At 42.9% G+C, this 14,251-nt stretch overlaps 1 protein-coding gene across 6 annotated transcripts in view; it reads left to right on the top strand.

Moving 5' to 3' along the window:
• Positions 1–11,491, top strand: part of NMNAT1 (nicotinamide nucleotide adenylyltransferase 1) — a 24,109-nt gene extending 12,618 nt beyond the window's left edge. For all 6 annotated transcript variants that reach the window (XM_027110255.1, XM_027110253.1, XM_027110256.1 and 3 more), the window contains 4 exons: positions 6,387–6,557; positions 8,608–8,791; positions 10,091–10,236; positions 10,967–11,491. In XM_027110255.1, coding sequence (XP_026966056.1) covers positions 6,443–6,557; positions 8,608–8,791; positions 10,091–10,236; positions 10,967–11,367 — 846 coding nt within the window. In that variant the 5' untranslated portion in view covers positions 6,387–6,442 and the 3' untranslated portion in view covers positions 11,368–11,491. The remainder of the gene's footprint in view (positions 1–6,386; positions 6,558–8,607; positions 8,792–10,090; positions 10,237–10,966) is intronic.
• The last annotated feature ends 2,760 nt before the right edge of the window (positions 11,492–14,251 follow it).

Below are 14,251 nucleotides of genomic sequence, written 5' to 3'. Positions count from 1 at the left end.
TATGTATATATACCCCCAGACTAAAGCAATGGCACATTGTTAGAACTAGAATATGGTTACATGTTTAAGGTTACTATTTTAAAAGGAATAGTGTCCCTTTAGAGGTGTAAATCTGAGAAGTTGTCAAGTCAATTGCATTAACAGTCGGTCAAAATAGATTTAATTATATTGAGCATTCTGAAGTGTGACAAGAAAAGCCAAACAGTTTTTTTTTTAAGTTAATGTTTTAAAAACTGACTTAATGTTTACAAAATGTTTCATTAATGTTTACACATCAATGTTTTTGAAACTTAAAGTCAGTGATTTTAAAGTTGAAAATAAATTTTACTTCAACCTCAGGACAGCCTCAGGAAGAAATGAACTTTTTGCCACAGTAGGCTGAGGAGGGACACTTACAGCCTGAGCTGATGAGATCTTGGCAGCCAGCAGTGCAAGTGATAGGCTGTATGAGCCAGACAGAAGTGAATCATGGTGGCCCTGGTCCTTGAGCACCTGGAGCAAAAGGCAAGGAAGACCCAGAACAGTCCCGTTAGAGCTTCCAAACCTCCTCTACACTCATTCTTCACCTGCTGAGGCCCCCTTCCCTCCACACGAACCCTTCGGGGATTCGGAGGAAGTACTCTCCAATGGAGAGGGGCAGATCCTTGTTCTTTGAAAGCCACTCTAAGCTATGATAGATAGAAGCTCGCTGTAACCGAATTCTTCTATGGCTTTGAGGATCTAAAGTCTAAAGCTGGCTGTGTTAACAGTGAATTAATAGAACTGAGCTGGATATTTGAGACAGGTCATGAATGTGAAAAGAGAGAAAGCTTCCTTTAAGCTGAGAGATCAGCTTCCCCCAACCCCTTCCCCACCCCTTCCCTTGGGGAGGACCTGGAAACCTGAGCTCGCCCCCAAGGTCAGGGAGGGGCTTCAAGCTCTTTGTTCCATCCTTCCCTGCACAGCCAACAGCTCCCAGGGGATCTGCACCTCCTGCTCTCAAGCTTACTGTTCTTCAGCTCACAGCTTAGTCCCCCTGGGGAGTGGTACCTGAAACTTTAGATGGGTGGGGCTGGAACTGACGCTGGACTCCAGCTGAATCAGGCCCCTCCACCTCGGTCCTTGAGAGCATGCTCAGTAGCTGGCCAGATACCCTGATTTCCCTGTGGGCCCAGGGCCACTCCATAATACCACAGGTACTTTGCATGGGAATTGGGGGGGCAGATAAGGAGTGGGGGGGGGGAACAAGCCCCAAGTGAATCCTGGTATCATCCTTGGGATGATAATTGAAAGGTAGGACATTTAAATCATTCTAACCAGTCAACTCATTTTTTTAATGCTGTGTGGAGCATTATTGACTCTTCTCTCCTTTATTTCCTATTAACAATTAGCAGTGTCCCTGTGATCCCTGCCACTGTTTGGAGTAGACCTCAAGTATTTATTGAATAAATGTTTCCTAATTTCCATTCCCACTGACTGTACTTAAATTGAAGCTTTCATTACTTTGTAACTGGCCTTCCTATCGTTTTGCCCCTTCCAGTTAATCCAATAGCATCACCATCATCAGTATTATCACTTTCCTCACAAATAACAGCTATCATTTATTTGGTAGCTGTTTGACAATGCATCAGGCACTGTCATAAGCACTTTGCCGTAACATATCATGATCTCTATTTTACAGTTGAGGAAACTTAAGACACAGAATTAAGTGATCAGGTCAAGATCATACAACCATATAAGGATTTTTAAACACTCATGTCACCTTATTTTTCTAGAGCATTGTTTTTCTAGAGCATTGTTTTTCTAGAACCCTGTTGTCACTCCATTGCTCAGAAACCGTCAAAGTTTCCTGTTGTCTAAGGAACTGAAGTTCACATTCCGCAACTCCTCAGCCAGAAGGGCTCATTTCCAATCTACACACCTCCAATTTATCTCGAATTTTTCTTTTTGGTGAGAGAGAACCTAGGAGTCAGGAAACCTAAATTCTAGCCCTGGTTCTGCCACTCACTAACTTTGTCTCACGCGAGCATAAAATCTGAGCAAAAGTAAGTTGGTCAGACAAACAATTGGGTCTGAACACAATTGGGCTACAAATAAATGGTCCTGATACAGGTCTTCTGAGTGTTGGCAAGGCTTACAGGTACACAGTGAGATGTTTTATAGCCTTAATTTCCAACTCATTCTCAACTTATTATTTCTTCGAGATGTTTGTAATAGTGAAAAATTAGATAAATCTAAATGACCAATGATAGATGATTAACTAGAAAAACTAAATATCTAACAATAGGTTATTATTCGGAACAAACTAAATGTCTTTGGCCATTTTTTGTTCTTTTATGGTGAGAATTAAATTATAATGTGCATGAAAAGTAGTTTGTAAGTTAGAAAGTATCATATAAATGTTAGTTTACTTTTTTTTTTTTTTGGCCGCGCCATGAGGCTTGTGGGATCATAGTTCCCTGACCAGGGATTGAACCCATGCCCTCAGCAGTGAGAGCTCAGAGTCCTAACCACTGGACTGCCAGGGAATTCCCAAATGTTGGTTTCTTTATTGTCATTCGTTATGTTTCAACTTTAATTATAAAAATACTTCAGGCTCTACAGGTGATTCCCTAAAAGTTCCCAAAACACTTTGAGCAATTTGGCATCCGGGGAACTCCTGAAAGTATTTTATTTATTGATAGTTAATAGGGAGTGTTTATTAAAGAAATAATTAGAACTGAGTGCTTTGAGTTGGAGATAGACAGCTTCACTGAGTCCCAGCACAATGAATGAAAAAGACCCCCACTATGATGCATCATTATGGCATTTGGGATAAAAAGAACATGCTTCAGATCTTCCAAAAAGACAAAGCAGGTTACATGAAAAGGAACAAGAATCAGAATAGCACCAGACTTTCAACAGCAGTGTTCGGTGCCAGAAAACAATGAAGAATGCATTCATAATTTTAAAAGAAAATTGCAGCCTAGAATTCTCTCAGTTAAGGAAGAATAAAGACATTTATTTTATCTCCCATTTGCCCTTTATTATGAAGCTATTTGAGGATATGCTCCAGAAAAATTAGGAAGAAAAACAAGAAAGACAATGACATGGTTCTAAGAAATAGGGGATCTCCCTTAGGAGAGAGGTGAAATGTCATATTTCAGAATGACAGATGCACAATGGGTTAGAGATTTTCAGCCCAGATTAGAGAAAGAATTTCAGGAAAAAAGCCTCCATGAAAAAACAGATTCAGTAGAGTAATAATAGTTGATTGAACCATTTGAAATAAATTTTTTTTGAAAATCAAAAAGAGTTGAGGGACTTTCCTGGTGGCGCAGTGGTTAAGAATCCACCTGCCAATGCAGGGGACAAGGGTTCAATCCCTGGTCCGGGAAGATCCCATATGCCACGGAGCAACTAAGCCCGTGTGCCACAACTCCTGAGCCTGTGCTCTAGAGCCCGTGAGCCACAACTACTGAAGCCTCTGCGTCTAGAATCTGTGCTCCGCAACAAGAGAAGCCACCGCAATGAGAAGCCCGTGCACCGCAACAAAGAGTAGCCCCCTCTTGCTGCAACTAGAGAAAGCCCGCGTGTAGCAATGAAGACCCAACGCAGCCATAAATAAATAAATAAATAATTTTTTTAAAAAAAAGGAGTTGAATTACAGCAACATGATATGCAACATAAATAATTGCTATATTCATAGTGTGTTTGTTACTTGCCAAAAGCAGCTTTATGTAGCATATGTGTATTGTCTCATTTAATTCTCACAATAATCATGAGGTAGGTAATATTATTTTCTCTGTTTTAAGACAGAAAAACTGGGGCAAAAGGAAGGTTAGGTTGCCCAAGGTCATCCAGCTCATGTAAGTATTGGAGCTGTGGTTTGAACCTGGACAGCCTGATTTCAGAGCAGGGGTTTGTAGCTGTTATGCTATATAGGCAGGAGGTTGGAGGATACTTTTTTTGTGGACGCTGACCAATCCCAGGAGAAAGACCTGTAATACAGCCAAGTTACCATACAATGAAGCCCACTGTGCAGAAGCCCTACCTACCCACTTAGAACTTCCTATCAGCTCTTTGAAGGCAATATAAAATGTATCATTAATATTGGTAGAGAAATAAGAGAGCGTAATGCATTGGTGAAACAAGAACAGAATACCATAAAAAGGAACATTCAGAGGACAAAGGTCTAAAACATTGAGTATTGGGAATTCCCTGGCAGTCCAGTGGTTAGGACTCAGCACTTTCACTGCCGAGGGCCCAGGTTCGATTCCTGGTCGGGGAACTAAGATACTGAAAACCTTGAGATGTGGCCCAAAGGGAAAAAAAAAAAAACTGAGTATAATAGCAGAAATGAAAACCTCAATAGGTGGATTGGAGGATGAATTTGAGGATATTTAGAAATTAGAGCATGAAGGTAAGAGATGGAAAAGAGAAGAGAAAGGGTAAGAAAATTGGAAGACCAGTCCCGGTGCTTCAGCTCTAACTCTTAGGCATTTCCAAAGAGAACAGAGAAAATGGAAGGTAGAAAATCATCCATGAAATAACTCAAGGACATTTTATGGAACTGCAGGTTATGAGTTCTGAGATTGAAAGGGCCTGCTCAGGGCCCAGCACAATAGATGCAAATAGAGCCACACTGGGGAACATCACTGTAAAATTTCAGAACATTTGGGGACAGAGTTCTCGTAAGCTTCAAGGGAGAAATAATATAAGCCACATTAAAAGGATCAGAATTACTGGAAGTGACTTTGGATTTCTCACTGTTAGCACTGCAGTCTAGAAGCAATGCCTTCAGAATTGTGGGAGAAGGTGACTTCCAGCATAGACTAGAGAGTCTCTCTATCTCTCCCCCCTATACATAATCTATGAGGATTAGCTCTCATACACCCTCACGACTCTCTCCCAAACTTCCCAAGTATATAGCCTGAGTGTAATGGGGGTGTATGAGCTAATTTTCTTTGATCATGAGAGAAAGTAAATAGACACTCTTTGAATAAATTAAGAAATAATATTATAAGCACATAATATAGAATTACGATAGATTCGACCAGAAGAAATAGCTGAAAAAGTTAAAAGTGGTCGCCTCTTAGGGACTTGGTTGGAGGGGTTGGTGGGTGAGATATGGCCAATGACTGTTGCTTCCATTATGGGCCTTTTGTCACCCTACGATTTCAAATCTATATACGTGAATTCATTTAATTAAAAAAAAAATTTTTTTAATTTGTTTAATTTATTTTTTGGCTGCGTTGGGTCTTCGTTGCTGCCCACGGGCTTTCTATAGTTGCAGTGAGCGGGGGCTACTCTTCATTGCGGTGCGCGGGCTTCTCATTGTGGTGGCTTCTCTTTTTGCGGAGCACGGGCTCTAGGCGCGTGGGCTTCAGTAGTTGCAGCATGCGGGCTCGATAGTTGTGGCTCGTGGGCTCTAGGTGCGTGGACTTCAGTAGTTGCGGCACACAGGTTCGGTAGTTGTGGCTCATGGGCTCTAGAGCGCATACTCAGTAGTTGTGGCGCATGGGCTTAGTTGCTCCGCAGCATGTGGGATCTTCCCAGACCAGGGCTCGAACCTGCATTGGCAGGTGGATTCTTAACCACTGCGCCACCAGGGAAGCCCTAATAAAAAATTTTTAATAAAATTTTAAACTCAGTTGCCTTGCATTACTTCATTAGGGTCATGGAAGGATCAAATGGAATAACTGATATGGAAAAGAGTTTGTCCGTTGTAAACTGTTACTCAGTTGAAAGTGATAACATGACCATGTTGACTAAGAGGCAAAATACGGTTTTGAAGGACGGGTTGTTGGGGAGTTATATTTGGTGGATGATAATGTCATTGTATCTGTTAACCCGGCCACAATAGTGCAGTTGCAAAACAAACATTCATTTTTGCTCATGAGTCTAGGCTCAGCTTGTGGGTTTGCTGATCTGATCCAGCCTCAGCTAATCTCACCTGGACTTGCTTGTGCATCTAAGCAGATTGTCTGGGGTTTGGATGGTATAGGATGGCCTCAACCACATAGCTGATGGTTAGCTGTCTGTCAGCCGGAGTACCAGCTCTCTCCTGCAAGTTCTGTCATCCTCCAGCAGGCTAGCCTGGGTTTGTTTTCAGGTCAGGGGCAGGAGTCCAAAAGAGAGTGGGAGTGTACAACACCTCGAAGGCCTAGGCTCAGAATGGGAACACTTTCCCATGTGCCACATTGTTTGGGCCAAAGCAAGTCACAAAGGGTGCAAAGGAGATTCCATCCCTTTATGGTAAGAGCTGCAAATTCACATTGAAAAGGAAGGATGGAGAAAAGGGGCCATTTTTGCAATTCACCCAGCATAGTCAGTGAAGCTAACTATTTATTCCACCTCTTTGGAATGAGAACATGGAAAGACATCAGAAGCCCTGTAACTGAACTTACTTTCTTTTTCCTTTGTAGACAATAAGAGAGGTGTCAGAGTTTTCCATTTAGATCTACAACTTCAAATTCTCAGCATGGAAAACTCAGAGAAGACAGAAGTGGTTCTCCTTGCTTGTGGTTCCTTTAATCCTATCACCAATATGCACCTCAGGCTGTTTGAGCTGGCCAGGGACTACATGAATGGAACAGGTAGGAAGAGTAGCCAAAAGCAATGATGGGGTTCAGGATGCACTGCCCTACAGTACAGCACTTTGGCATATTGGATATTTTAAGCGGAAGGACTTTGATAAAACAGCGGAGGCAGGAAGGTCACTCTGGCCTCCTCCCTCCACCCCTCTTCCCTGAAGCAGATCGTAAAACGTTCACGTGAGAGGTGCTCTCCCTAAACCCGGAGAAAAGGAGCATCCTTATCTCTGAAGACAAAGGGAAGTCAAGCAAACATCCTTTGGTAAATTCCCCTGAGTTTTCTACACTTACCTTGTACTCTTTGCCCTATCGTATTCCGCCATGACTGTTTACCCTTCATCTAATCTAGCATAAAAATACAGTAAGTCCCTTATATAGAACAAGTTCCGTTCCAAGAGTGAGTTCATAAGTCCAATTTGTTTGTAAGTTCAACAGAGTTAGCCTAGGTACCCAACTAGCACAATTGGCTATATAGTACTGTACTGTAATGGGTTTATAATAATTTTCACACAAATAATACATAAAAAACAAGCAAACACAAAAAATAAAACATTTTTAATCTTACAGTACAGTACCTTGAAAAGTACAGTAGTACAGGACAACAGCTGGCATACAGGGGCTGGCATCGAGTGAACAGGCAAGAAGAGTTACTGACTGGAGGAGGGAGAGGAGGTGGGAGATGGTAGAGCTGAAGGATCGTCAGCAACAGGAGACGGAGGGCGAGCTGCAATGTCACTCACGCCTGACGCTGATGGCACAGGTTCTGGTTCCTTGGTTCCTCGTTGGATTCAATTCCATCTACCGTCTTGAAAAAACAATCTAGGTAGTAGCTCTTTTTTTCTCATCATAGATGACTTGGTAGCCCTGGATTGCATTCTGAACGGCTGCCGCAACCTTCGTGTACCATTCTATGTTCAGGTCCTATGCCTCAATAACTAACAGTGCCGCCTCAAATAAAGAAAATCCCCTTGCTATTTCCTGAGTCGTGAATCTCTTCAGTTACTTCTTCCTCTCCTCTCTCTTTGTCCTTTCTCTGGGCCTCCAATTCCATCACAGCTTCATTAGTAAGCTCCTTGTGTTGCACAGCAAGGAGTTCAGTGAAGTCGTCCTCTTGCAAATCTAGCTAGAAATAAAGATACTATACTACTGTACCCTTACAGTACTGTACAGTAAAGTACACAAAAGCACAACCACTTGTAGAGGATGAGGTGCACGTGACAGTGTACGCCAGACATGTTAACTAACTTATGTGATTGGACATGCGAACACACGTTCGCATCTTTGAAAGTTCGCAACTCGAAGGTTCATATGTAGGGGACTTACTGTACTTAGGTTTAACTGTTTCTTGGAGTCTTCATTTCCTTATGAAGGCTCCCGTGTCACATAAATCTTACATTATGTAAATTTGTATGCTTTTCTCCTGTTAATCTATCTTTGTCAGTTTCACACCCCGCCAGGGACCCTAAGAGGGTCGAGGAAAACTTTTTCTCCCCTACATACACACAGATTTATTTTGTTTTGTTACATAAGTGATCATGCTGTGTGCTGATAGGTGGATGGGTGTCCAAACTCACTAATGATCAGGGAACTAAAATAAAAAATGAGATATATTCTTCCCATCACATTGACACAAGTTTTGAAACTTGATAATGTCAAATATCAGGTGTTGGGAAGGAATGGGCTCTTGTGTATACAAATAGATTAAGGCTTTTTACAAGGCAGTTTGGCAACATCAATCAAAATTTAAACTGCTGAGGAATGGGGAGTCAGTGTTTGATGGGTACAGAAATTTCACTTGGGGAAGTTGAAAGAGTTCTGGAGATGGACGGTGGTGATGGTCGTACAACATGTCACAGTACTGTACACTTAAAATAGCTTAAATGGTAAATTTTATGTATATTTTACCACAATTAAAAGTAAATAAATAAACCTGGATCCCTATGAAAAAAGGAGGAGGGGGGAAATCTGTGATTATGAAACCATATTGATGATATTTCCTGTGCATAAAATCTAATTTGTTAATACCTCGTATCAAATCTGCTTCTTTACCCAGGGAAATATGAAGTTATCAAAGGCATAATTTCTCCCGTCGGCGATGCATATAAGAAGAAAGGACTCATCTCTGCCCATCACCGAGTTATCATGGCAGAACTCGCCACCAAGAACTCAAAATGGTTGGAAGTTGATACATGGGAAAGTCTTCAACAGGATTGGATAGAGACTGCCACGGTGCTAAGGTATCCATGGTGCAGTCAGCTTTGCCATGCCATTCCTGTGTGAGGTTATCACATGGTAACAGGGTGTGGGTGGTGCTCAGCCTTTATGGCTGTCACTGTGTTTTGAGATGTTTGCACACTTGTTAACTGTATATCCCTATTAAAGAGTAGAGGAAGCACACCTGGCCTGTCCGTGCCCCAAGTGAGAAAGGTAAAGTTGTAAGATGATGTTACTGTGGTCAGTCTTCTTAAGTATAAAAGAGAGAGGCAGGTAATTTAAGGAAGAGAAGCCATGATGCTTGATCACGGAGAGAGCTGGTTTTGGGAGCTGCTTCCCTGACAGCATATGGGGGTTGTCACAAATCGCTGTGCTCAGAACGCTGAAACAGCTCCAGTTTAAGGGTTCAGAAACCAGAGTGAGTAACATCTAATTATTGCTGAATGTTCTCTTGAGTATAAAACACCAGGACTTTTGGAAAAACCTGTCTAATGTCTGTTCTTAGAGTTCGAACCTTCTGGTTCTAACCATATCAGTTAGGGTTACGATAGGAAATAGAAACCACTCTGAGCATTTTAAGCAGAAAGGGATTTTAGATGCTCATGCAGAAATGTTGAAAGGGCTGGAAGAGTAGAAGTGGTGGCTTGTTTCAAGGTCATGCCTCCTTAACTGCAGTTGGAGTCAGGAAACTGTTCCTGCTTCTGCTGCCAACGATGCTGCTCTTAAACTGTCCCAGTCTATAGGGTCTGGCCACCACGCTGACATGGTAAGAGATTACTTGTCGGGGTCCAGTATATACTTGTTTGCTTTTTATGTATTATTTGTGTGAAAAGTATTATAAACCTATTACAGTACAGTACTATATAGCCGATTGTGTTAGTTGGGTACCTAGGCTAACTTTGTTGGACTTAAGAACAAAAAAGTCCAACTTTGTTGGACTTATGAACGTGCTCTCAGAAGGGACCTCATTGGTATTTAGGGGACTTACTTTCTGTAATCAATGTTAACGCTTGTTTTTATGACACAGACACATACAGCTTAGAATAGTAATAGCTACCATTTGCTGTGCTCCCAGGATTTTCCTTGCTTTCCATTCTTGACAGCCAGAGCCCAGGGCTGCCAGCATCCGTTCCGACCCAGCAGTACTATGTATTCGAAGGCATCCATTCTGAGTAGTTGGGCATCGTACCTGTGGTTAAATGTGTTTAACAGCTCCCAACCTTTAACATTGCATCAGAGGCTCTTAGGCGTCTCCAGAGGGATGACGTTTCAGTTGAGCATAGTGACAAAGAGAAATGTTCTATTGCTTTGTTGCTTTATAGACACCATCAAGAGAAGCTGGAAGCCAGTAGCTGTGATCAGCAGCAGGACTCACCTGTACTGGAAAGGCCTGGACGGAAGAGGAAGTGGGCTGAACAAAGACAAGATTGTAGTCAAAAGAAATCACTAGAGCAAACAAAAACAAAAGGTCTGTATGTTTTGCCAGTACTTACCAATGATAGCTGATAAGACTCTAGAGCTGAGCAAGCCCCCTTTGTATTTTACTTTCATATTCAGTATGTGTGGGTGCCTGGAAAATGCCCCTTGTTAGTTTTCTTTTCTTTTTTTTTTTTCCCCTTTGGCTGCACTGCACAGCTTAAGAGATCTCAGTTCCCCGACCAGGGATTGAACTCAGGCCATGGCATTGGAAACCCGGAATCCTAACCACCAGGCCAACAGGGAATTCCCCACCCCTTGTTAGTTTTATGATGGAAGGAGGGGAGAGTCAGAGGCACCCTGAGCTTATTTATCCTGCAGGAGGTCGACCTTAACTTTTGAGGGATCCTGAATCTCTTTTTAGAGAATCTGAATCTGATAGAAACTATGAACCCTCTAGCCAGAAGAACACACATACGCATTCATTTTGATGCAGGGCATTATTAAAAAGGCAAACCCTGGGACTTCCCTGGTGGCACAGTGGTTAAGACTCTGCACTCCTAATGCAGGGGGCCTGGGTTCGATCCCTGGTCCAGGAACTAGATCCCAGATGCATGCCGCAACTAAGAGTTTGGATGCCACAACTAAGGAGCCTGCAAGCTGCAGCGAAGAAGCCCGCCTGCCACAACTAAGACCCGACACAACCAAATAAATAAATAAATATTTTTTTAAAAAAAGAAAAAAAGGCAAACCCTGAAGCTCTGTTTTCTTCTTCTTCCCAGGTGTGCCAAAGGTGAAGTTGCTGTGTGGAGCAGATCTCTTGGAGTCCTTTGGTGTGCCCAATCTGTGGAAGGGTGAGGATATCACCAAAATCGTGGGAGACTATGGGCTTATATGTATTACTCGGGCTGGAAATGATGCTCAGAAATTCATCTATGAATCCGACCTGCTGTGGAAACACCAGAACAACATTCACCTGGTGAATGAATGGATCACCAATGACATCTCATCCACAAAGATCCGGCGAGCCCTCAGAAGGGGCCAGAGCATTCGCTACTTGGTACCAGACCTTGTCCAGGAATATATTGAGAAGCATAGTTTGTATAGCTCCGAGAGTGAGGAGAGGAATGTTGGGGTGATCCTAGCTCCTTTGCAGAGAAAAACTGCAGAAGCTGACACATGAGAAATTCTCCAGCATGGTATTGTGGACTTTCCTTTTGGGAATTTGAAACAGTGTGGGTGTTAGTAAATGGGGGAAGGAATTGTGATCCTCTTTAATAAATTAAAGTTTAAAAGGTTGGTAAAAATCAGTAGTAATTTAAAATCAGGTTTATCTTTATCAGAAGTTACTAAGGTGAATGATTTCAATTTTTTTTTTAGGAGTATACAAATCCCTTTATCTTTAAAACAAGAGATTAGTAGCAGAGCTAATTGTAGAAGAACATTATAGAAGAACATTTAATATACAAATCCCTTTATCTTTATTTTTTATTATTATTATAAATTTATTTATTTATCTTTGGCTGCATTGGGTCTTCGTTGCTGTGCACGGGCTTTCTCTAGTTGCGTCGAGCTGGGGCTACTCTACGTTGCGGTGCGTGGGCTTCTCATTGCGGTGGCTTCTCGTTGCGGAGCACGGGCTCTAGGCGTGTGGGCTTCAGTAGTTGTGGCACGTGGGCTTCAGCAGTTGTGGCTTGCGGGCTCTAGAGCGTAGGCTTCAGTAGTTGTGGCACGTGGGCTTAGTTGCTCTGTGGCATGTGGGATCTTCCCGGACCAGGGCTCAAACCCGTGTCCCCTGCATTGGTAGGTGGATTCTTAAACACTGCGCCACCAGGGAAGTCCCCTCTTTATCTTTAAAACAAGAGATGCGTAGCAGAACTAATTGTAGAAGAACCTTGTAGAAGAACATTCAATCAAACTAACTACAAAAAGAATTCAAAAAAGACATCCCGGCTTTACCACAGAAAGAGAAGTAAAGTGTGAAAAGTAAAGAGACCATTTAAGATCCTAATTTTAGTTACGAAAGGAACGAACATTTTATGCATGCCTTTTTTCCTGGGCAGCGCTCACTCAGGGTGGCCAAAGAATTCTTAAAATAGTGATCTTGTAAAATGCATCACTGATCAGTCATCTCCAGCTGTGCAAAATACCGGCTGTGAAGTCCTGGCAGAAACTACGCCAGGAGCTGGTTCTCTCCAGCACACATCAGAAGGCCAGTGAAGCTTTGCTAGGCACGCTTACCTGCAGCCCCACCTGTAGAGGCAGGGAGAGGGGTCCGAGCCCTGGAACGTTTAGAAAGGTACACGGGTGTTTCTGATGCCCATGAGAGGCAGGGAGCCTCTGCCCTCCCCACGTTATGCACAGATTCTCTTAGCACAGCCCTGTTGTGGCTCGTGGTCCAGCCCTGGCCATCTGCCATCTCTGTATAGAAGGGATGTCGTGCTACCTGACACAGAGAGAACCACAGAGAATGAGAGATCTCACTCAAGGATTTTGTGAGGTGTGAATGCTCTTAGCCTTTACTGGTAGCTTAATCAGATGGTGAAAGGACACGAGAAATGCCGCACTGGACCAGCCCAGCAGTTCCTCTTTCTTTTTGTGGCTGCGTTGGGTCTTCGTTGCTGTGTGCAGGCTTTCTCTAGTTGCAGCGAGCGGGGGCTACTCTTCATTATGGTGCGCGGGCTTCTCATTGCGGTGGCTTCTCTTGTTGCGGAGCACGGGCTCTAGCCGTGCAGACTTCAGTAGTTGTGGTATGTGGGCTCAGTAGTTGCGGCACACAGGCTGTAGAGCACCGGCTCAGTAGTTGTGCTGCATGGGCTTAGTTGCTCCGTGGCATGTAGGATCTTCCCGGACCAGGGCTCGAACCCGTGTACCCTGCATTGGCAGGCAGATTCTCAACCACTGCACCACCAGGAAAGCCCCCCAGCAGTTCCTTTAGCTCAGAATTTTGGTTCCTGATGAGTGGCTTGTGGAAGAAATCTCCACAGCCTCAATCTAAAACTCTCGAGTTTCTGAAGACCCCTGCTGGTTCTATTCCAGCCCACTGTGAACCTGCCATTTGTGGATTTAAGCAGAAAAAGAGTCTGTTTTCTTATGCTTTTTCTCTTCTTGTCCTTTTGTAGGAACTTTACCCAAAGTAGAACACTCAAATAATAATTGAAGTCATAACGTTATGTTAAAAACACAGACTTGTTATATGGTTTGCTACTGATTGAAATTTTGTGGAAGTTTTACCAATTAATAAAACAAAAAGACCAGAAATAGCTTTTTCTAGAATAGATTTATGGTTCATGACAATCACTCTGTGATAGAAAGAGGACTAAAGTTAAATTTCTAATGAAAGTAGAATAGGGACTTCCCTGGTGGCACAGTGGTTAAGAATCCACCTGCCAGTGCAGGGGACACGGGTTCGAGCCCTGGTCTGGGAAGATCCCACATGCCGCGGAGCAACTAAGCCCGTGCGCCACAACTACTGAGCCCTCGTGCCACAACTATTGAAGCCCGTGTGCCCTAGAGCCCGTGCTCCACAACAAGAGAAGCCACCGCAGTGAGAAGCCCGTGCATGGCAGTCAAGAGTAGCCCCCGTTCGCCGCAACTAGAGAAAGCCCACGCGCAGCAACAAGGACCTGACACAGCCCCCCAAAATAATAATAATAATAATAATTTTAAAAGAAGAAAGTAGAATAATTTACCTTTACATACCTACATCTAATAATTTACATTTCATACCTACACCACTCTAAAGGATTTATACCTCTGTAGGAGAAAAAAATGTACTTATACCTGTGCAGTTAGATAGTCAGATCTGAAGCCACCATTTAAAAAAGGAAAATGTTAAATAAACTTGGCAAATGTAAATTCTACAGCTCGTGGCTTATTCTTATAAAGTCAACGGGCCGACTTCTCAAAGACGGAGGAGAGCAAAGCCTGGCACCCAATAGCTTCAGTCTCTTATCTGCTGAACAAATGCAAGGTTATAATCTCAGATTGTAGAGATGAGGATCATTCTTCCACTCCTCAGCTTTTCGGAGTTTAAGAATTGTAGCAGTACTGAAAAATAACAATCT

The sequence above is a fragment of the Aethalodelphis obliquidens genome, unplaced genomic scaffold (assembly GCF_003676395.1).
Source record: "Aethalodelphis obliquidens isolate GAN/ISIS:26980383/991018 unplaced genomic scaffold, ASM367639v1 scaffold9, whole genome shotgun sequence".
NCBI lineage: Eukaryota > Metazoa > Chordata > Mammalia > Artiodactyla > Delphinidae > Aethalodelphis > Aethalodelphis obliquidens.
This window is presented reverse-complemented; position numbering and strand designations above follow the sequence as displayed.